This window comes from Thunnus maccoyii, chromosome 21 (assembly GCF_910596095.1).
Source record: "Thunnus maccoyii chromosome 21, fThuMac1.1, whole genome shotgun sequence".
NCBI classification, from domain to species: Eukaryota; Metazoa; Chordata; class Actinopteri; order Scombriformes; family Scombridae; genus Thunnus; species Thunnus maccoyii.
The window spans coordinates 13,649,597-13,671,749 of NC_056553.1; the positions used below are offsets into that span (position 1 = coordinate 13,649,597).

The following is a 22,153-nucleotide window of genomic DNA, read 5'->3' on the forward strand; positions in this document are numbered from 1 at the left end:
TTTTACCTAATGCTATCATTCGAACAGTTTTGGAATTGCTGTCAGTATGATACCAAACAAACATTTAATTTGTTTTTAGTTTGGGGAATATGAACGTTTGTTTTCATTTAACAAAATATGTCAAACTGCATAATATAGCAGTGTTATATAAAAAACTTTGTCTGAACAAAATATGGTCCAAAGTGACAACAGTTTTCAGATTTACATTAAGAAATATCTGATTAAAGAAAAAGTAACAGTCCTAAGAATTTGTCATACTTTTCGACTCTTAGTCTGGACATATTTTGGCCAGTACTCAGTTGGCCCCAGCCCCAGTGGGACTGTGCACTTCTGCACATAGCTGTACTTAATTTATCTATCCAAGGACAATTACTTGTATATACATTTGTGTTGTAGTAGGACAGCAGATGTAATTCAGACATGTCATTAGCAGTTTTATTTATTTTCACAGGAAGGACCCAATAAAGTTTGCATGAGTTGTGATGGTTGTATTGCGTGCTGTGGCCCTGTACTTTCCCACCATATGAAACTGCTGCTTGATCAAAGACTTTAATAGATTAGATCTGTTTCCATTTTTTCATGTCTCCTTCGCTCTGTCTTTCTCTGTCTCATCCCCCACCTCGTTCTTTTTCCTTTTCTTATTACTCAAAGATTGGATCAAAACCTATCAAAGGTTTTTACCATATGGATTTTGATTCCGCCTCTTTGATCTCAAGGAGCCGTCATTTTATATCAGTGTCTGTGAAATGGCTTTTAGTATTTCTGTGTTAAACACTGTCAATTGTGCAGATCTTTTGTTAAACTAAAGCTGCTTGTCATAGACTACTCATTAATGGCAGGAAGTCAGGGGAAGCGACTGGTTTACAATAAAATCATGAGTGGAGCAACCATTTACGGAAGGGAAAAGGATTTTCACAACAAAAACATGTGGTGTTTATCATTATACTGGTAAATAACTCAAGATGAAAATATCAACTTTATGGGAACAGATCGCTAATGAACATATCCTGTTTACGATATAATAATAACATCTTGTCGTGATGGACTTTGTGTGGGTGTTTAAAGTATTTAACTGGGAAATAATCATATATGGAGCTTTAGTTTACTCCAGCTTTCCTTTTGTGTATATAGTATTTATTTCACTGTTACAGAAGATTTTTCCCTCAGCACAAGGAAGACTTTGTTGTCCGTTTTTCATGCAGACCATCAACCTAATAACAATGCTTCTTTATTATTACATCCTGCAGTCCTGTCACTGCCACACACTGAACACCCTACAGAGTTAATTATCTTCTAGCTTTTAGTCAGTCAGGCCAAGAAGGGCCAAGCTGTAACCTGCACCTTTAGTTTTCCCTCTTGTTATTTAGAAAGTAACATGTGTACAATATATTAAGGTTAAAGCAACACAGACACGATGTCAGGCAGTACACATATAAGGTTATTGAACACATGGGTGAGGTACTAAGCTGTATGTGCTCTGCGTTGTATCTCACTATAAAGGTCGACCTCCATACAATCAGAGCTGATTAAGCACAGAAACAACAATCTCCTTATGCATGTCAGAGAATTAAATGTATTAGATCCCTGCAGGATGGTGTGCAAAACAGTCTGCAATAGATTTTAAACCAGCTAAGTAATGTCCCAAAGCTGCATTGAGAGTAGTGCTGCAGACGTTTTCAGTTTTGCATATTAAATGAATATTTGTCAGTGAAAAGGAGCATGTGTTTAACATTTTTGCACGGAAAAATGTTGTTTGTATAGTAGAAGGCACTATTTGCTCGAAAACAAGGAAGTCAGGGTTTATGAAATACTTGTCAAGCTTCCTTTTGTTATTTATTTAACGTCACACATATACAGTTTTCCAGAAATACTCGCTTCTGATGAGTCACTCCTGAAATTATCCCTCTCAAATGATAACTTCCAGACTGGTTTGTTGAATCCGTGATTGCCAAGATCTTGAACAAAAGCATAAAAACGTGGAAAAAATGATCCAGATGTTGATCACAGAAGTTGGCCGCGTCACTTCTTTCACAAACAAAAATGTTTTTGAGACTACCAGCGAGGCAAATAAATGTGTTTTTGTCAGGAACACGAGAAAAAAATGACCGGGCTGTGCTTACTGTATATCAACTTGGAACCTTTTCTGACAGAGGGAGCTGGATCCACCACAATTTACAGGGTCTATAAATATTGTCATCATTGCCCAGAAGAAGGATTAAACTAAGCAGTCTCGCCCACTTTAATGCTCAGTAAAGTTTTTGAATCATCAGTCTTGTATGATACTAACCTCATAACAACACCCTGAGAATGTGTAATAAAAAATTAAGTCAGTTACTATTAGTGGAATCATATAACATTCATATTTAAATGTGTGGGAAAAAGGAGTTTAATGAGGAGACCAATTCACTCCTTCAAGCTCTGTAGCTGCTGACTCTTAGGTTTCAAGTATGAAATCTGGATGTTTGCCTGAATTATCTCCTTTTTTTTCCTCCAGAGGTTGAGAAGGACTTGGCCAAGCTGGCAGAAGTAGGGAAAATGACCACTCGGAGCACCAGTAATCCGCACAGTAGTCTGCTCCATACCCCCCTGCGTCACAGAACACTACCCGACACACTTCCTCTGCCCAGCCTGGTGTCCAGGCCCCAGTCTCCAGCTGGCAGCCTCTCTGGCAAGCCTTGTGGTGTGGGCCTCCCCCTGCTCAGCCCGAAGTCCTCCTCCCTGGTCATGGGTCGGACTCAGTCTCCCAGAACCCCCGGTAGGCCCCTAACCCCAAATAGTTTACTGACACGCTCCACCTTTAACACTGGAGCTCAAAAAGAGGTGACCTTCAGGAGGTCGCGGAGCCGCCCTGTGACGCCCACAAGTCAGCCCACACATCCCCGACCACTGCTCACCCCTCCTGGACTCAGCACTACAGACAGCCTTGGAGCCAGCCTACGGGCCTACTTGTCTGAGGTAAGACTCCAAGCTAAAATATATGCTATTGTCATCAAAAACACTTTTTTCTCATGTTAAGCAATAATGCATAGTTGTCGGGCAAAGTTGCATTGTGGCAGGTGACATTTTGGTCACTTTATCAGTACTATACCATAGAAAATAAAAAAAGAGAAACTGAAAATAATGTGTTGAGTGTCAGTGCTGTTTGAGTTAGGGTTAAATGAGAGAACCATGTCTGTCCATTAACACATGAAGCTACAGTCGGGAAACTGTTAGCTTACTTTAGCATAGAGACTGGAAACATGTGGAAATGGCTCTCCTTAAAGGTAAAGTCAGCAATTTTAATTCAATATACTTTTTGTCAAATTCAGCGCATATCTCCTCATGGTCTGCTAGCTGTTTGTTCTGTGTGTGCATTGAAAAAAATCTGGTGTCCATACACAGCACTGGCTTTGTAAATGGGCATGTAAACACTGGCTTGGAGCGACCCTCACAACACTACTCGAGCCAATCAGCAGTAGGGGGGTGTTTGTGCTCGTGGACAGGAGGAAGTCATCAGAGCAGCTGTCTGTGTGAGGACATGACAGTCTCCCGTCTCCAGCACCCGTTGAATGGTGAGGGAGGACTTGCAAAATGGAGAGAGAGGTCATGGACAATTCACACACTGAATCTGAAACAGTCTCATGGAGAAGTCTGTTTCTGTCATGTTTAATCTGAGCAGACAGCTGTTAAAATTACACAAATATCATGTGTTTTGAACTTATTAACCGTATCAATGAGTCAATAAATACAAACATTGTCGATTTCTTCTTGTGGAGCCAACATGCAAACTATTTTGGTTCAGTAAATTTCTGCTGTCAGTCAGCCTGATGAAGGCAATTTGGCCGGCCGCAATCCTCTCAGCTCCTCAGGAGCTGCAGCTGACAGATGGCTGCTTCTGTGGACAGAGACGCTTAACGTAGGTCAAGAGAGAAGTGGGGAAGCCGCAGAGAGGCAGAGCGTGTGGACGGACTGTTGTGCTCACGAGACAATTTTTTTTTCCACCCGTGATAATGTGTGAGAGGAACATAAGTGACTCAACAGCTGACGCATCGCTCTGGATTCCACCATGTTTCTCTTTTGGTTGGTGCCTTGGCAATGCGTGTTCTTGAATTTTGGGGGGCGGAGCTTCTGAAGGAGCACGAAGGGAGGGCGGAATTTGTTTGGGTGTTTAGTTCAAATATCAACAATCTTTCCCCAGAATGACTGACTCTACCTTTAATATATCCATGGGAAACAACTTGCCTCGATCTGTCCAAACTTTTTTTAAAAATCCACCTACTGGCACCTCTCAAGATTATATCTCATTTGTTTAATCAGTACAAAAACTAGCTTGTAAATGTGCTAAAGTGTATGTGCCGGATTATTTCTTGGCTGGGCACAGTGACTTCCTGGAGTGTCCACTGGTTGCCTGGTAAATTTGTGGTGACAACAAGACCACTGTGCCCCGCTGAGATGTAGTCCTGCACATAAACCTGTAAAACCACAAACTGTCATCTTTACACTTTGGTTTTCATACATTTTTGTTTGCCTTCGACACAGCCAAGGTAGCTGTGTCCTCTGGCTTCCAGTCTTTATGCTAAGCTAAGCTAAGTTAAGCTAATTGTCTCCTGGCTGTAGCTTCATATTTAATAGACATATATGAGAGTGCTGTATTATAATTCAACTCTCAGTAAGAAAAGAAAACAAATAAGTGTAGACCAAATAAGCATATTTACCAAAATGTCAAACTATTCCTTTAATGGACACAGTATCTTCCGTGGCCATGGTGTAAAATCAAATTCTACATTATATTTTAGCTATTTATTTTGTAATATATATCTAACAATGAAAAAGATCAGTCACACCCACAGTTTATAAAACATGGGGTAAAATGGTCATAAACTTTGGGTCATGGACTTGAAAATCACTCCAACTTTATTGTAATGTTTTATAATGGTTAGAGTGAACTTGTGTGCTGAGCGTCAAATAGGCTCAATGCCCAAGTAAAATTGGCTGTAGAACATGAGTCTTTACAGAGAGAGATTGAGTGAGAGCACAAGAACACACAATATCACACATGTGCATTCCCTCACAAACACACATGCTTCGTGTGGGGTTTAGTGGAGAGTCATGGAGGTCTGTACAGTAGGATATCATTTCATTGTGGAAAAATGAGTCTGGCATGAAAGGGGACCTTTCAATGGGAATTCTTTCTTATATTCCTTTCATGATCTACTTAACAGCAGCGCTGTTAAATATGAGACCTTTTTTTGAAGGTTTTATTAATGGTGGGCAGGAATTTTGCAGTCCCTCTGTATATTCTCTGACAGTTACGCTAGTTGACACCTAGTGAGATTATCCAAAACACCAGTGCACCCAATCTGCTTTTATTAAGCACCTACTGTAGGCCCCAAAAGAAGCCTGGTCATGGAGTTGGTGAATCCTGAATTTATTTAAATCCTGGATTTAAATGAAATAAAGGATGTAAATTTTGATTTTTTTGTCTCTCTGTACTTGTGTAGCCATTTAAAGAAATGGGGGTCATTATTTTTGCACTGAAATATAAGAAGACGTAAAAGTATTTTGTAGAGATCATAGAGCAATTTATTTGTCCAGGCTTTGCCCTGAGGACTTTCTTAGGTGCACATAAGAAAATAAAAACGGCTTTAGTACCACCATGTCTGATGTGTGTGAGTTGATTGAGGTATATTGTGCAATATCATTTTTCGACTTGTTGCTCCTTTTATTGGGGTCACTCCAACTTTCCATGTAATATGATTAGAGCCTTAAATAGGGTGGAAAGAACACATATGTCTTTGAATGTCAAGACATTTCACTGTAATATCAGTAGATCTATAATCTAAAATTTCTAAAGGAGATCTTTCAGCTGGATTGAATACATTTTAACATTTGTTTTTTGTTCATTCTCTACAGTTCCTTGAATAAGACATGTGCTTTATACAGAGGGATGAACAGATGGAAAACTTAACAGTCTGATTAAAATTAATTTCTCTGTTTTTCATCTCTATTTATCTTCTGTTATCTACACAGAATATGCATGACCCCAATCTTTTCTTCTCTTTGGCATTTCAGGATGAGTTTTACCAGCAATTACAGGCCATTCGACAGCCTTGGCATATTCCTAGTGACACAGACAGTGACATCCTGGAGCCACCTGAACAGGACAAGAGTAAGTGACCTACCTACTCTTCCTTCCTTCTATCTTTTGTTTCTTTTTAAACTTCTACATTCATTATTTATCATCTTCTAATTCAGATTCATTTTTTACTCAATAGAACAAGCTGAATCCACAGTTCCCAAATTTGACAAATTGCTAATGTTTTTACCTTGCCACAGCTTTTTTCTTTGTAGGATGTGTGGTTCATTTCATTACTGTAATGCCACATTACCACAGTGAGTGACTAATGTATTAAAGTGGCAATAGATCTATTAAAAAGTGAAGATTAATGTGCAAGTGTTCCTTGTAAAATTCTGAGATGAAGGATAAAAGCTGACACATGAAAATTTCTGCAATTGGGTGAAATCCTAGAGTGGTTCACAGGGGGGAAAAGGTTTCCATGTAAAATTTCCTTGCCTGGCATCATGCAAGAGATATATCTCTATCGAGATTCAGTCGATAGACAAGAATGGCTCTTCCTTGAATGTTGTAAATCCAGTCATAGTAGTGGTCTGGCTGGGAGACAGACACTACTATATTATATATTACTCAGGCTTTGAACATGACAGAATTAGATCAGACCTCCTTGAATGGCCTGGTCCATAAATCACATGAATGTATGTGGCAGTATGATCTGGCTTGCCAGAATGAAACTAAGAGTAGTTTTCAATTCACAGAGGTCCACTAACAACCTGTAAAATTTATGCTCTCTTAATACTGGTCAACATATGGTGAAACGTCTCTTATCCTATGAGATGTTTGTAAGAATTTATACTACAGCTGGACCAAAGGAAAACTAACCTCTGTAAACATTACATATTTCTGCAGGACAAGTAGTTTTTAGGGCCTGCTGTGTGAATGGAACGTGACTTATAGTATTTCAACCTCATTTCACTAAACCTTTAGGTCAGAACAAACAGAACCCAGAGTTTTTGCTATTTTTAGATCCTCACCAGTAGTGGGCTTAATAAAAGGCTAGAGGGCCATTAAAATAAAAAAGGTTTATCCATTTGGGAGTATGAATATGCTCAGAAGATTACATGGTAAGATGATAATAAATAGGAGATACAGGGTTATGTGTAATGTCAATGTTTTAGTTTAAAGGTGGTATATGTCATGCTCATGGAGTGCCCAAAATGGTGAAGGTTCAGCCTACAATGGCAATCTTCTCATACATACACATAATTCTTTGTAGAGCTAGCCATCAGTTTTTGACGTACCTAAAGAACTGAAGTGCTGGTTAAAAGGAAATTCTGACCTGATCAAATTTCCAAACCAAAATTAATAGGAATCTAGCTTACCGTTGTCAAAATATCTTGCTCTGGACCAGCGTGTTAGATGGACAGGCAGGCTAACTGTGCAATTGGCAGACTAACAGACTGACCAAAATCGCCAAAGTGGGGAAAAAATGCAAACTTTGCAGTTGATTTATGAAGAAGTCCAAAAATTATTTATGCCATGAAGTCAGAAATGTTCTCAAATTAGTGTAGCCTTGTTTTCTCAGTAAACAAAGTATCAGCATCAGCTACTCAAACTGAAAATCAAGTGCATGTGGGATTCAAAAAGACAGTTTTCACTGACGTTACGAAACAAGAATTCCAGTCAAACAAAAGACCAAGCAGGCAAATGGTTGTCACATGGAAATATAACCCTTCTTGACAAGTTCCTCTAGAGGGTCGTTGTTTTGCCAAATGTGTATCTTGCAAAATGAATGGATACATTTTCCTAATAGCCCCTGGGGGCCTGCTCTAAGGCTTGGCAATGGTAATGGCATGTTGAGAAAGGATATGAGCCACACATTGAATTAGAGGTGGCTCAGACAAGGGGAGAGAGAGACTGACAGAGAAAAAGAGACCCAATAGCCACAAAACGTGACAAAGGACTTTCTGGCGTGAGAGAAGGCCCACAGGACTGTGAAATCTGGTTTGTATGTATGTGTGTGTGTATGAAATGTGTGAGTGATTGCATTTGTCAGGGTAAGACATTAAAATTGTTTTCAAAAGCATTTTCCCTCCCTAATTTGATGTACAGTCTTTTACAGGGCAATTTTTCTTTTTTTTAAATTATAATCTGCAAACAGAGGAACAGAGTAACAATCATAGAAATTTTGTAATGCTTAAACATGCTTGCTCAGATGTTTTTTTCTGGTTGAACGACCTTAATTCTTCAGGCACAGAAAGCTCTTGACCAAAAAAAGTATCTAAAGTGGCCCAAGGGGGAACAAGGTTCCAAATTCATGCATGAGTACATTTAAATCATCTCAATACATTTGTGAAGAAAGTAAAAAAAAACAAAAAGTTCCACATATTGTGGTTTGCTTGTGTATTTGAGCCTGTTCATGTACCTGTGCATGCATGTGTGTCCATGAATATGGGGCTCATGTCATTTGCTCAGTGACACCCTCTTCCCAGTTTCACAGCAGATGTCTTAGAACTGATGCCAAGTGTATGGTGAGAGCTAAATGATGGGGGGGTGGGAGGGATCTATAGCTATTTCCTGTTGTTCTATAAACTTCCACAATGAGACAACCACACATACCACAATGGAGATCAAATAAATTTTTCTCACTCCTATCCCCTTTGTCATTTACGGATGTGGCTATCCCACATCTGTAAATGACCTCCAAAAATGTACAGTGGAAGTAAATCAATATGCTACATCACACACCTGTCACCTGGTTTATAGGATTAATTATTTACAGTGTTTGAGGTCACTTTGTATTATTAATCTACACATAAGTGATGTTGGCAGACATGTTGGCTGTCCTGAAAAATGTAAGATTAGCTTCAGTTTCCTTACTGCTAGCTTACTGTATTTAAAAGTCACCACGCAGCCCTACATGACACATTGTCTTTTTTCACAGGTGGTGCACGAGATGCCAATAAGAGATCTGTGTTTTCAGGTGAGAATCTTCAGTTAGTAGCTTCATAGTCTGAAAAAAAAAAGCTCACTGAATGGTGTGCTGTATCATCTGCGTCACCAGAAACTAACCATTTTGCTATTGTAGGCACTTGCCTCAAGTTGAGAGAGCCACAATGTCTGTCAATGACCTCATTTGTAGAGCCACAACATGTTACCCAAATAACTACCAATGGGTGACTTACTGTAGGAGCCTCCACCTTCATTTATGGTCCATTCAATTACCCTCACAGGCTAAATGGAGGGCACAGTGGCTCTGAAATGCGATTGGTGGAGGCTGGCCATGTGTGGAGACTGGATCACTGTTGCCCAGTTCCATTAAGTCACTTGGGTTCTGAGTTTACATGCAGCAGACAGCGTCAACTCTCAGCGTCAACATTTGGGAGAAGGAGAAAGTCTGTCTGGTCTGAGGTTGTCTGCGGTTCTCCTTCTTGTGGCTGTGGAGGTGCCCACAGTTCCCAGTGTCAGTGTGCCAGTCTGGAGAGAGATCTGACAGCAGGCTGCTTCTGCTTGGCTATCAGAGAGGCCAGAGCATTGCCACGGCAACCAAACTCAAAGCTCTCTGCTTAAGTCACCCCAGTCACTTCTGTCCCAGAGCTTATTATGAAATATGGTCGTTGGAACCTCCACTGGGCAGCAACAGGCCTCATTTTCCACCTCATGTTTGTCTATGACATGTTCAAATATTAAATAGCTGTTTTATAGTAATTGCCCCAGTTATTTTTCTTATTAGCGGTTAAATGTGTGTGATTTTTGGTTTCTAGGAGACTGATGTTTTTGTCTTTTATTTTTCACAGGCCTATAGTGACAGAGACCAGAGACACTGATCCAATCAAACTATTATGCAAACCACTGAACATTTTAAATGTGTACAGAGACAATTATTTTTATAATTCATATGAATGAAAAAAAAAAGATTGTATAATTTTTTCACAGATATTTCATAGACATTGTACTGTAACTGTATGATAAAATATGAAAACATTACTTCAGAGTATGGAATATAACATTTATTTTTGTTTGCTCTATAGCATGCTATTGAACTTCCATGTGGAGTCCAGAAACAGATGCATTTTGTTGTTGACAAAATCTTTTTGTAGGAGTCTGCATATTCACATTGTGAGGGCAGCACACATATATTAAGAAGGCGTTTATTGATATGCACTGTTAAAAGATGTAGTGATTTTAGCAAATAAGGAAGTTGTGGAGGGAAAACAAGGAATGCTGTTATATGAATTAAAAATGATTTGGTGCACATGTCCTCCTTCAGTTTTTGACTCATATGTATCTCAACCGTTTATAATTGGAAACTTCTGCATTTCAACTTACAGTACAAACTCTAAAAGAGGAGTTAAATTCAAAGTTGTCTCCTGTCTCATTAAAAACACACTGAAGTCATTATTGAAATGGCTGAAAATTGTCATAACAATGTCTGTTTAATCCCGTCTTCTCCCAGATACACGATCCATCTAACTCTGTGCCTCTCACCCGTACCGTGGTGCTGACTGAGGCATAGAAATCTGTTCTGACCATGACTACATTGCTCCTGTGTGTTTGCCTGGGCACGTGTTGGTTAAACTGTGGTTGTCTGAGTGTTACACAGGCGACGTCAGCTCCAGAGACAGACACACACACGCACACACACCGTGGATACACCCTCCAGCCTGACACAGTCTGATCCATCTATCCGAACCCTACTGACTTTTGTGGTATGGTATACCCAGCCATGCCAGCTTTTGAGTCTGTCTCCTGGGATGTGGTCAACAAACGCAGTCAGATCTCCAGTCTCATTTCACTCGGGGTGATTCCTGTAAAAGGATGTGTGAGAGGGCTAATCACTTAAAACCCCATCCTGTAAAACATGGTATGTGAATTAATGCCCTGCGTATTCAACACATAATCTGCTCATTTGAGAGGGATGTGGTTAGGACATGGCATAATGAAGTCCCAGTGGTGCCTTGAGATAATTTATATCACTATAAACATTGTTTTCCTGTCAGAAAAGGGAAATGTCTTGTATTGCATATTACGATTTTCATATTTCATATTCCATTTTCACTTTTTTGGAGAGCAGTCAGGAGTATGATTGTCTGTGTTGTTGTTCCACAGATCACCAGCATGCTAACTCCGTTTATATTATCAATATTTTCTCTGAGTTCATATGTCTCCTCATTTGTTATGTCAGCAAAATATCCAGGCATGAGGAGTTCTGGAAAGACGCACAACAGTTTGGAAGATGAAGACTTAAGTTACTGCCACAGATGTCACACAAAGACAGCTCTCTGATGCTTTTCCTCCCTCTGTGTATCTGTGAATGTCTCAGTATGTCACAACTTATAAAGATGAAATGCTGGGGCCATTACTGATGCTTTTTTTTCTCCACAACTTGTGCAATATCATATTTCAGACTACAGCCATATGACTCCTTTATGATTATGCCAAATACACTAATGTTCCAATTTTTAATTGTTAGCTGTATATATAGAATTATTTAGTTAAAACCACTGAATATATTTATCAGTCACATATGTTATGTTATTGAGAATCAAAGAGATTAAGTTTCATATCATTATCAGAATCTTCCTGGAGAATGAAACCTCCAATACTTTCTTGGAGTATGTTTACTGCGTGTCTTTATACACCAGGCCCATTCAAAGCAACTGTAAGGGCCACCCAGGAATACAACAGACATCACTGTACTTACTGGGAGATCTGGACCACCATCAATGGTCAGCAGACTGACCCAGGTCTTAATTTACAACTGAACAGACTGGGAATTATCCTGACGTACATGTACAGCACAAATAAATCTATGGTGAAAGAGGTTTATGCTTTGAAGGCATATAAAGTCAGTATCACTTGCTGCTAGAAATTTTCCAATATGGTTAGAATGTGCTATATCTAGAAGACTAACGGTGTGTGTATGTAAGATTGGGTCTGAGTATGTGCACAGAATGTGTGTGCAGGTTTGTAAAACTGGTAAGCTTTTTGGAAAAATTGTACCTGTGATATAAGATAAGAAATAGGTCACAATGTTTTGATCTTGAGTTGGAAAATTCTCTCTCTCACCCAAACTATTCTCTCTTGCTTTTTAAATAATGAGAAGGAACACTAACTATCAACTTTTCCAGAAACAGTTTATGTCTATAAATTTCTCTGACTATAAAATAAGGAGAAAGCAATCTGAATAAATAGCTACTACTGTACTTCAAGCTACACCACCTTTACAATAGTACTATGTATAATTATGAGAGAAGCTCCATTTTAAAACGTTTTCATCAGGACTCTTCTGCAGAACCACCGGGGGAGGTTTGTGTGGCTGCTTTTTATGGTAAGTGTAATTTAAAACATGATCAACAATCTGGATTTTGTTTTCTGTGTTCACTGAAGTGAACTGCCTGTTCTCTTGAAGCTAATCAAATCAGCCTCCACTGTTCCTCAGCTGTAAATTTCTTCAAGTATGTCATCATTATGAAAGTTAAAGGTTTGTTCTGTGCAATTATTTGAAGCCTTAGTAGAAGTTCTGTTCCACTTCAGAAGTTCACTAAAAATGTGTAGTGATAAACATTCATAGTTCATAGTTGCAGTAAAAGCAAAAATAAACATTATAAGTCTGTCCCGTGTCTTTGTTTGTGGAGCTGATCCAGGGTTCACATCTTGTTGACAGCACAGACTCGCTAATGTTCACAGCCAGTATTAAGCTGTTCTGCACCACTGAAACATTGGGTGTACTGTTACCCCAAAACTTCAGCATGTATTTTAATAACCCCATAGCATTTGGAGAGTTGATGACTAATAAGAAACATCAAAAAAAAAAAAAAAAAAAAGAGTTGGCTGGGAATTTTTAACCTGTATGATGCCCCAAATACCCTGTTTTTAGTAATGTGTCTCAACCTTTTTTTAACCAGTATGCTCCAGTTGAAGTTGGGTAACAGTGGGCATTACACTTCAGAGGATCCAGAGTCTTGGGATTGGTTGTTGAATGCTAACAAAATGAGTCTTTAAATCTTGGCATGATACTCTGAGAACAAATGGTTTGAATTGTGACTATACGATTTCTGAATGTGTGGACATGGTTTGTTTTACAGCTGTTCTTTTTACAATGTGGCACAAAAAGTCTTTCTAAGTCCCAGACCCAGGCGTCATATGACCTGCCATTTTGGATCTGACCTCTACACTGAAATGATTCAACCAGAGGAGTGTCATGTCTTTCCAAGCCTTACAAGGGCTGTCAGTTATGATGTATTGTTGATGTATTAAACCTTGAATGCGTGATATAACTCCTCCTCATCCTGCTTGATTCAATGTCGTCCCACTTTGTGTGCTTCACAAACAATCATCATGTTTACAGTGGACTTCTGCATCAACAACTATACTGGAAAATCACAGAAAAACAACCCTGAGGGCACAGGTTGTCTGATAAATCTTGTTGCTGTTTTGAGGAAATGTCCAAATTTTCCAGAGACTGTCCCATCCAGCTGGACTGAATAATATTCCATGTACTCCACAATAAAGAATTTAATAAATATTTTTAACTTAAGTGCAGGATTTCCAATGCAATTGCTACTACGTTTCTTAAACCAGACATAGCAACCAGGAGTAATATAACTTTGCTTATTTTGTACAACTATGAGCCCGTATTAGCTACTGTATGTATGAAAAATGATAGCCTAATATATTTTCAGCTTTGTTGATGCCTCATTCAAGGTCATTCATCATACTCATCATAGTGAATCATCATATTTATCATTTTCTTCTTAACTGGACGCAGTAAAGTCATACTACTTCCCTCCACAGGTCAAACATCTCCCTCAGTTAATTAACCTAAGTAGCCATCACTTCCGGTTACCATCTTCGTTTGTCTGAGCAATTTGGGAAACGGATTTCAAACGTTATTCCGCGAAACACGATTTATTTTTGCTCCAGTTGAACAGAAGACTCTTTCAGGAGCCTGGAAATGCCTTCAAAACAGCGGTAAGTGTTGCGTAACGACCTGCGGAGTATTTCAAAGTTTCAAGTTCAAGAGAGAGGGTATTTTGAAGCTGAACTAAGCTAAGCTAAATTAAACTTAGCTAAGCTATGTTGTGTGGTGTCTCCATTGTTGCCGTCAGTTTGATGAGTCTGCGCTTGTCCTGCTGTATTTGAGCACGAAAAAAAAAATCACTTAAGGAACTTTATGTTATTCCATAGCATTAAACTAACTTACATAGATTTTGTAGTTGCATTACATACACACAAGTTTTTGCTTGTGATAACATGTCATGAAGCTATATCTCTCTAAAATGTATGGTTAATGTCAAATGTAAATCTAATGTCAATGTAAGATTACTTAGCTTTTTCAGCTCTATTTGTGTGACATTTTAAGATTATGTCTTAAATCTTAAGCATACATTTCTAATCCTTTGGCAGAATCCAAGTTTGAACTGTTTAAACCCTCGAGCGGCAGGATGTATATACTCTCATCTCTACTTTAAACATTGTAAACCAGAAGATATCAATCACTGTTGTGTGGATAGTTGAGGCTGTTACAGCAGGTTTGGCTTGACTTGAGAAGTGTTGACGGACATACTGTCTGTATTAAATAAGTGTTATGATGTCTCTAGCTGAATAGCTTTTCTAAAATTTTCTGCTGTTTGCTGTGGCAGTTTATTGGCCTTCCCTTTTACAACTGCAAACAACACAGTAGTGCAGGCATTCATTCAGTTAATGGTTTTTCCATAAAGATCTAAATGTCAGTCTCAGTTTTTATAAGTGACATGAAAATGGCTCATCCCCTTTGGTGTGTTGTGCTTGAAAGAAAACGATCACTACTGGGATTAGCAAATGCTCGTATGATCCTTTGGAACATCATGCATTTAATGTCGCTCCAAAGAGTTGTTCAGCAAATCCAGAAGGATTACATAGTGGATGGATAAACAGAAATCCTGTTGTGATCTCTGGCTGATTGTTAAGCTTTTCTGTCAAATCTCCCTAAGAGTCACAGCAGGAGTCTCTGGAGTACTCTGCACTTAAAGGTTCAATTGTGAGACAGTATCGGTATGTGAGAACGGTAGTCTTAGCTGTCTTGTCTGTATCTCCCTTTCTTTTTCACAGACTAATTTATGGTTCTTCTTTCTGACCATGATGTGGTCAGTGCGCCAGACGTTTGGGGATATTTTCACAGGCCGGGCTGTATGTGTGCTATACACATTGGCAGGCCTTGTGGTGGGTGAGGCTTTAGACCTGGGTCAGATGACTCATCCAAACTCAGTGCCTGTCTCATGGTTCAGGGACTCTTCGTGCTCATATTAGTCTTATTATTCTTTCAAATGTGAGGATCTAATCTTGGTGTCATGGTGCACTGCGTCTTGGAAATGTTTGCTTGAGTTGATATGTTTTATTCACGTCTGGAGTGGATTGAAACTAAAATATTGTGGCGGGGACACAAAAGCACTGCTAACCTGATGATACGTATATTGTCAAAAATCCTACGCCTCCAAACACCCAACTAAAGCCCCCTCAGGATAACATGCAATATCTCCATTGCTGTAGTTACACTTGGTTTTTGTTTCGCCTACAGAACTGATGGTTTCACTATCGTGTTCTTCAAAAGTGCCAACAATCCCTCCGGATCCCTGCACTTTTATGTTTTCATTTATATATATAGTTGTCGTGAATTTATTGAGTCCGCACATGGCTTTTTACTCAAGCTGTGATTTATTACACGTTCTCATGCTGCTTTATTCTAATTGGCTGCCAGAATATTTTTTGTGCTGTCACCCATTCATCAAAGCCCTCTGGCAGAGGCTGCTGGTGTATGGCTGAGCAAGATGGATATGTGGATTCTTTTCACTCAGCTTTATAGATTCACCTTCATTCACTCTGTGTAGCAAATATAATGTTTTGTCACTATGCCAAATATCAATCATAAAACATTACTCATAGCTGATTTTTCTGTACATGAATATCCTAAATTAACAGAAAAAACTTTTGTGATAGATATGATTGCAATCCAGATGCTGCAGTCTGTGTGTTTACTCATCTGTGGGATTTGCCATGACCAATCAAATAAGATCAGAGAACACTAAACCAACATTCAGTTCTCGTAACAGATGCTAATTGGATTCATATTCCAGTAAAAGCATTGTCATGTTACCTCCCGCCGTTGAAGACAAGAGACAAACAATTGTGGGATGTTGGATGAAGAGATTTTAGGGATGAAGTGATAATAAATTGTCAAGTCTAGCCTGCCAGATTACATAAAATGATAGGCGTGTACCATGGCCTTGACTAAAATGAGGATTGATTTTCTTTGCTGAAGCTGAATGAACTTTAAATGTTTGCTAATCACTTTGGACACATTTGCGGCTTGATTATGTCTGGCTTCAGCAAAACCATACTACCACCATAAACCACCACTGTATAAATGTTCTTCTCTTGCACAACATTCAAGAGCCCATTGCCTGAGCAGACACATTCATTTTGAAGTGATATTTAAACTTTAAACACTGTCCGTCTGCGCTCTTTCCTTCCCTTCCATTGTTACTGTAATGGATTCTTAAGTACTTAAACAATCGCAATCACAAGTTCCACAGATAACCTTCTAACACAAAAACTGGGTGAGCTGTAGAAATAATATTGAATCATTTGACTTGGCGATAGAGGCTCTTTTGTAGTGTCCTTGTTATTCCATCAGGGCTCGGAGGGACAGCGTGCAGTTGAAGGGTGGAGTATGACTGAGTGATGATGCTGTTACTGGCCAGTCGGGAGGGGAGGAGCTGCGCGATCAGCTCTGTTCAATAACCTCAAGTGAATATCTGACCACAGGAGACCAAAGAATGTCTGTACTAATGCCAGCAAAAAAGTTTGATGGCTTTCAGCTGCTTCACACCTGCTGCTCCGTCTCTCTCTTCTCTCCTTTCTTCTTTGGTGTATCATGTCCCCTAGTTGGCATGTACTGTATGCAGTAGTGTATGAGTTGCCTTTCGGTGGTTTTCTTTTTGTGCATACCTGTCAACAGCATTAGCTTCAGTCTGTTGATGATGGTTAAGGGCCACTGGCTTGTAGGTCATCGGAGGGAAAATGGCAAAGGACAGTTTAATTGTCGCTGTGTGAGTAACATTGGAAGTGTTTGGTTCTCTTCCTTCCCAATCAAAAAGATGACGCTGTTTCCCCTCATCAAAGACTAATGCTGCCAAAAGTCTGATCTCAATTTCCCAGCATTGCAATGTGAAGTGGAATTATTCAGGGGTCATGATACATTAGCTTCAGCCTGGTTGAACCGAAGCATGATGGATGGACCAGAACATTAACAAGTCACATTTGTTGTTGCGACGGAGTTTGTCATGATTTGCTTAAGATGTTGAGAGTATCAACATACTGAGGATGAATTCCCTGCACTTTTTTACAGCAGAGCTAGGGTGAAATTCCGCCCGTGAGTCATAAGTGTTTTTGTTCTGGCTGTACAAAATGCTTTCCATTTTCCGGGTTTTCAGTTTTATTATTTTGAACAAAGAATTACTGGATGTCTAAACCAGCTGTCTCAGATTGTTTTTTCACTATGTCCACCCTAAGGACAGCATAAAACCTCTTTTTTTTCAGGGCCACTTTCATCTAAAGGTTGTAAATGCAATGTTTATTCAAATTTGAGTACCTCTGAAACCCTCAGCAGGTTGTTTGAACCACGGGATGGAGTTGACTCAAAAGAAAATGTTGTGTCAGAAGGTTACACAGCAGGAAGGCTACCTCACCCACCGGCTTTGGAACAATTTTGCAGCCGCACTGTGTTTCATCTCCTATTAGGTAGGGACCACAAAGATCTAGAGCAGTGGATGAAAAAATGGTGCAATCATGTGAAATTCTGTAACCCACAAGTGTGATCTGTACAATATGTATGGTAGGCGTGCAGGCAGACTTGATGGTAAATGATCTCATTGGTGTCAGCACAAGAGCGAACAAGAAAATAAAATGGATTTATTGGATAAGAGGGGAAGACTTTGGCATCCAAAGCAACGATGTGATTAATGGATAGAAATGTCATCACTAGATATATAAAACGTATATAGCCCGGTGTGGGTCTTTTATAGAGAGCATATACAGTAGTCTTAAAGGCCATCCCACTAGTTGTCATAACAATGACCGATAGGGTTTGCTTACTTTTACAGCCTTTCTTACCTCTTACTTAAGCAAAGCTCCATGCTAGTCCATTAATTTGAGACCTCCTAAGTTTATATTAACAACCTAAAAGAGGCAGTTATCAAATTATTCAGTGCTGGAACTAAATATGAGCCATAAAATGTTTTATTACAAGAAGATTGGTTCAAGATTACAGCCGATGACTTCTGTGTACTGGCTGTTCTGATCTCCTTTCTAATGGGAACCATAACAGGATCAGACTGAATCATCCTTTGTCTCTTGCATCATCTCGGGGCAGAAGCCTGTAAAATCCCCCTTTAAATTGCTTTTGATATTTATGTCACACTCTGGCTCATCTCAAGTGGGAGGCCAGTGAATGAATGAAAAAATCATTGATAACCGAGCAATTTTAGTGTTCCTCCATGATGTCAGTGACAGGTTAGCTCATAGTTGGACTTGAGTTTATGAATACAGCACGCTGACGTTTAAGAGCCTTTTTCAAGTCTACGCCAAACAATGAGGGGTTTGGGGCTGATACTTGTTTCTCTGATAGATTTCCATGAAGCTGAGAGGTATTTGGGTCTTGCTGGTGGTTTTTGGGGAGAAAAGAAAGAAGAGCAACTAGAGAAAAGAGGAGAAGATTAGAATAATTTTTGAATAGGAATGCACCAATCCTATACTGATATCGGATATTGGGTTCGATATTGACTCAAATAGCTGGATAGGGTATCGGTGACATGGGGCTGATCTCGGCTGATCTTTAGTAAATAGCAGCTGTCCTGAGGGAACCGGTGTAGCCTCAACAAGACCGACTATTGTAGGTAATCTTGCTGATAGAAAACCAGTTGTGTGTGGCCTAAAATGTAACGGCAAAACTCTGCCGCTAATTGAATCCAATGCAACATAGAATTTAAAAAAATCGCCTGACTATCTACTTTATAACTGTGGTGGTTATGTCAAAGCAAGCGACTAATAAAAGTTGAGTTTCCGTTTGATTATTTAGCTGTGGCTAGCTCCAGGATTGCTTTCCTCTCTTGGTCGCATCACCGTCACTCTAGCACCGCTGAGCCTCCCGGTAAAAAATATAAGGTCTCAGCATTACTGTAAGTTGCCTTAAAGTTGGATTTGTTCAAGTTTCTGACAGAGAACTTGCTGCCGTCGGTCAACACCACCTCTCGGTAGGTTCACTTGACTCAATCCAGAAAATCTTTTATTGTCTATGTTTTTTGTTTTGCAGTGACACGCGCACACACGCGCTCCGTTCAGTGAGTGTATCCTTATAGCTGTCCTCTTTTCAAAACACTAATGTTTTGTGTGTGTGCACTGCGTGCAGTAACGTTAAATGTAAGCCCATACATATAATATCAATATAGATAATGTCATATATCTGGATTGCAGTCCAAGACCGATGTTGTTGAATCATTGCAGCTAAATATTAGCAACTCGAATCAGCTGTATATTTGGTGGATTCCACACAGTCCATTCCTCTTGTGAACAAATGACTTGAATCACTCACTCATGAATTCATGATTATATCAAATAATTTTAAACAAATATGCTTATTTGTTACATTTTGTTTTACAAAGTTAGGAAAGCACTGCTAGGAAAGCAAAGTCAAGCCTGATGTTGCCTTACACATACTGTAAAAGAATGACCCCAGTCTCTTGCACACAGTGAGGCACAGCTGTGTGAGCTTATTAATTAAACAATTGGATCGGATCCGTACTCAGTATCGGCCGAGACCTAAAGCCCAGGTGTCGGTATCGGGACTGAAAAAGTCAGATCGGTGCATCCCTACTTTTGAAAAATGTAGGCTATCTTGCCAGCAGCTGTGGTCTTTGCCTCTGATCTTACAGGGAGATGCGGGGAGTGAAGAGGAAGTTGAACTGTGCCAGCACTCCACAAGAGGGCACAGATGATGTTGCTTAAGGAGACTAACTCTCTTCCTGGAATGTTTCTGATGACATGCCTAGTTGGTAGAAGCCTTCATGTTGATCTCCGGCCCAGCTCTGGTCATTAATCTCCTGTTGTTGCTATAAATCACATGTCTGGTGTCTGCTGAAAGACTGAAAATCCCTGGTTACACAGTGTACAGTAAGGATAGCTCAGCGTCCACTTAAATACATAACTTTGGCAGTTGACAAGATTAAGTATACACAGGTTGTCTTTCACAATCTGTTTTGATTGTGAAGATTTTAGTGCATCCCCTTAGAATGTTACAGAGTGATGTTGCAATTTATCAAAGACAGATTTGAAGCTGCCGAGATTGTTTAGCATTGACATGCCTGAATCTTTATGTGCCCTACAGCGAAGACCAAAAAGTCTGTAATTTCTTTATTTTTAAAGCTGCCTTAGCTTTGATTAATGATGAAGCACAGTAAATCAACTATCCCTGTCACTTGAATAATCTAATGTTTTTAAGGACTTACAAATTGGAAAAGCTTAATATCTTTATTAACACATTTATGAATACTGTAAATCACTTTGTTTAAAAATACACATGGTAGGAAATTACCAATCATCAAAACCATGACCTGGAGTGTTTATCCTAATACAGTGGAAACCGCTTATAGTGATCACATCTGTCCGCGTCAAATCAATCGCTATAAGCAGATGGTTATTATAACCAAATTTATTTTCTTTGTCTTTATTTCTCATGCAGATTACCATTTAATTGGCATCTGTATATTTATTACATGAACATAAAGTAATGAAACGGATAGCTTCAATATTTACTGAATTTTATTGACTTTGAAAATGCAGTACAGCTGTTTCAGATGCTTGTTGCTTCGCTGGTGCATCTTGCTACAGTTTCACTGCTGCATCTTGTTGGCTTGTTTTTGGCAGTTTGTCATAAGCTTCAAAGAGACGTTTTTCATTGAAGAAAATGACTTTCTTTTTCCTGTCATGATTTCAATGTACACGCAGTACCAGCACCAGCCTCAGCCTCAGGTAACCAACCGGAGGCAGACGGGTTACCGCGAGGCAATAATGGTGCTGCAGCCGCTAAGTACATATCATAGGTGTATCATGGGAGTCAAGTAAAAAAAAACGTAGTTAACGTAGTTTTTAATTTTTTTCCATGTGTTTTCATGTATGAAAAGACCCAAAATGAACACTGTAAGCGGACTATTTGATTATTATAAGCAAATTATTTAGGCTAAACAGTCTTTGTATAGGAATGATTCTGTCCCGAGCTTTTTGATTCATATAAGCGGTTGATCACTGTAACCGTGATCACTATAAGCGGTTTCCACTGTACTTTTACAACTTACTACTTTTCCATTTGGCTTTGTAGGTTGACAGAAAAAAAAAAAACTTGAGGTCAAGTTGCATGGCTTGCTTATTATGGCCCAAGTTTTTTTGATGGTGGTTTAAAACATTTCTAGTGGAACATGTGTCAAGTCAAATTTTCCCTTAAAGTAAATAAAGTATCAACGTGAATGACCACACAGAACTTTTTTTGTTTGGGTGTACCACAGGCTACCAAAGAACCTCTCCAAAATGTGTTTCTCCTCTCTGGTCAGGTTTTCCACTTTTGTCTGTGAAGCAGGACTATGAAGTGATCATAATGGTATCACCTGGTCTTTTAGTGCTAGATGTCAGACGCTGACACAGAAGAGCAGTCGGGGTTTGATTTACAGGAACATGTGGTCTGGGCTGCTGTTTGTCCTTGCAGTTGGTGTGCTATTACAGAGCCTTCGATTCTGTAGATGGCCCCATATGGTGCAAAAGACATCTGAAGTTGTCTCAAAGTGTCTGGAGTTTTGTTTAGAATCAAAAGTAGATGAATGCAGGTGTCAAGTACAAGTGTCTTCCTAACTGATGGCAAAAACAATAGTTGTTCTAAAAAAGTAGCTTTTTAAACAGACCTTTTCTCCTAACCCTTAGTGAGGATCCTTTTGTGCACCACAAAGAGAGAGATCACCAACATCAGATGGTTCAATAGCTTAATAAATAGCTTTGTAAAAGTATTTTAGTAGT

At 39.3% G+C, this 22,153-nt stretch overlaps 2 protein-coding genes across 12 annotated transcripts in view; both read left to right on the forward strand.

Moving 5' to 3' along the window:
- The window catches only part of c21h8orf34 (chromosome 21 C8orf34 homolog), a 59,025-nt gene extending 48,723 nt beyond the window's left edge, over nucleotides 1–10,302 (forward strand). For 3 of the 5 annotated variants that reach the window (XM_042398673.1, XM_042398674.1, XM_042398675.1), the window contains exons 12-14: nucleotides 2,495–2,955; nucleotides 6,052–6,148; nucleotides 6,255–7,175. In XM_042398673.1, coding sequence (XP_042254607.1) covers nucleotides 2,495–2,955; nucleotides 6,052–6,148; nucleotides 6,255–6,376 — 680 coding nt within the window. In that variant the 3' untranslated portion in view covers nucleotides 6,377–7,175. The other 2 variants (XM_042398676.1, XM_042398677.1) reach the window with 2 other exon arrangements.
- A 3,584-nt stretch (nucleotides 10,303–13,886) lies between these two features.
- sulf1 (sulfatase 1) overlaps nucleotides 13,887–22,153 on the forward strand; it is an 86,214-nt gene continuing 77,947 nt past the window's right edge. For all 7 annotated transcript variants that reach the window (XM_042398763.1, XM_042398766.1, XM_042398764.1 and 4 more), the window contains exon 1: nucleotides 13,887–14,029. The gene's annotated coding sequence lies outside the window, so the exon portion shown is untranslated. The remainder of the gene's footprint in view (nucleotides 14,030–22,153) is intronic.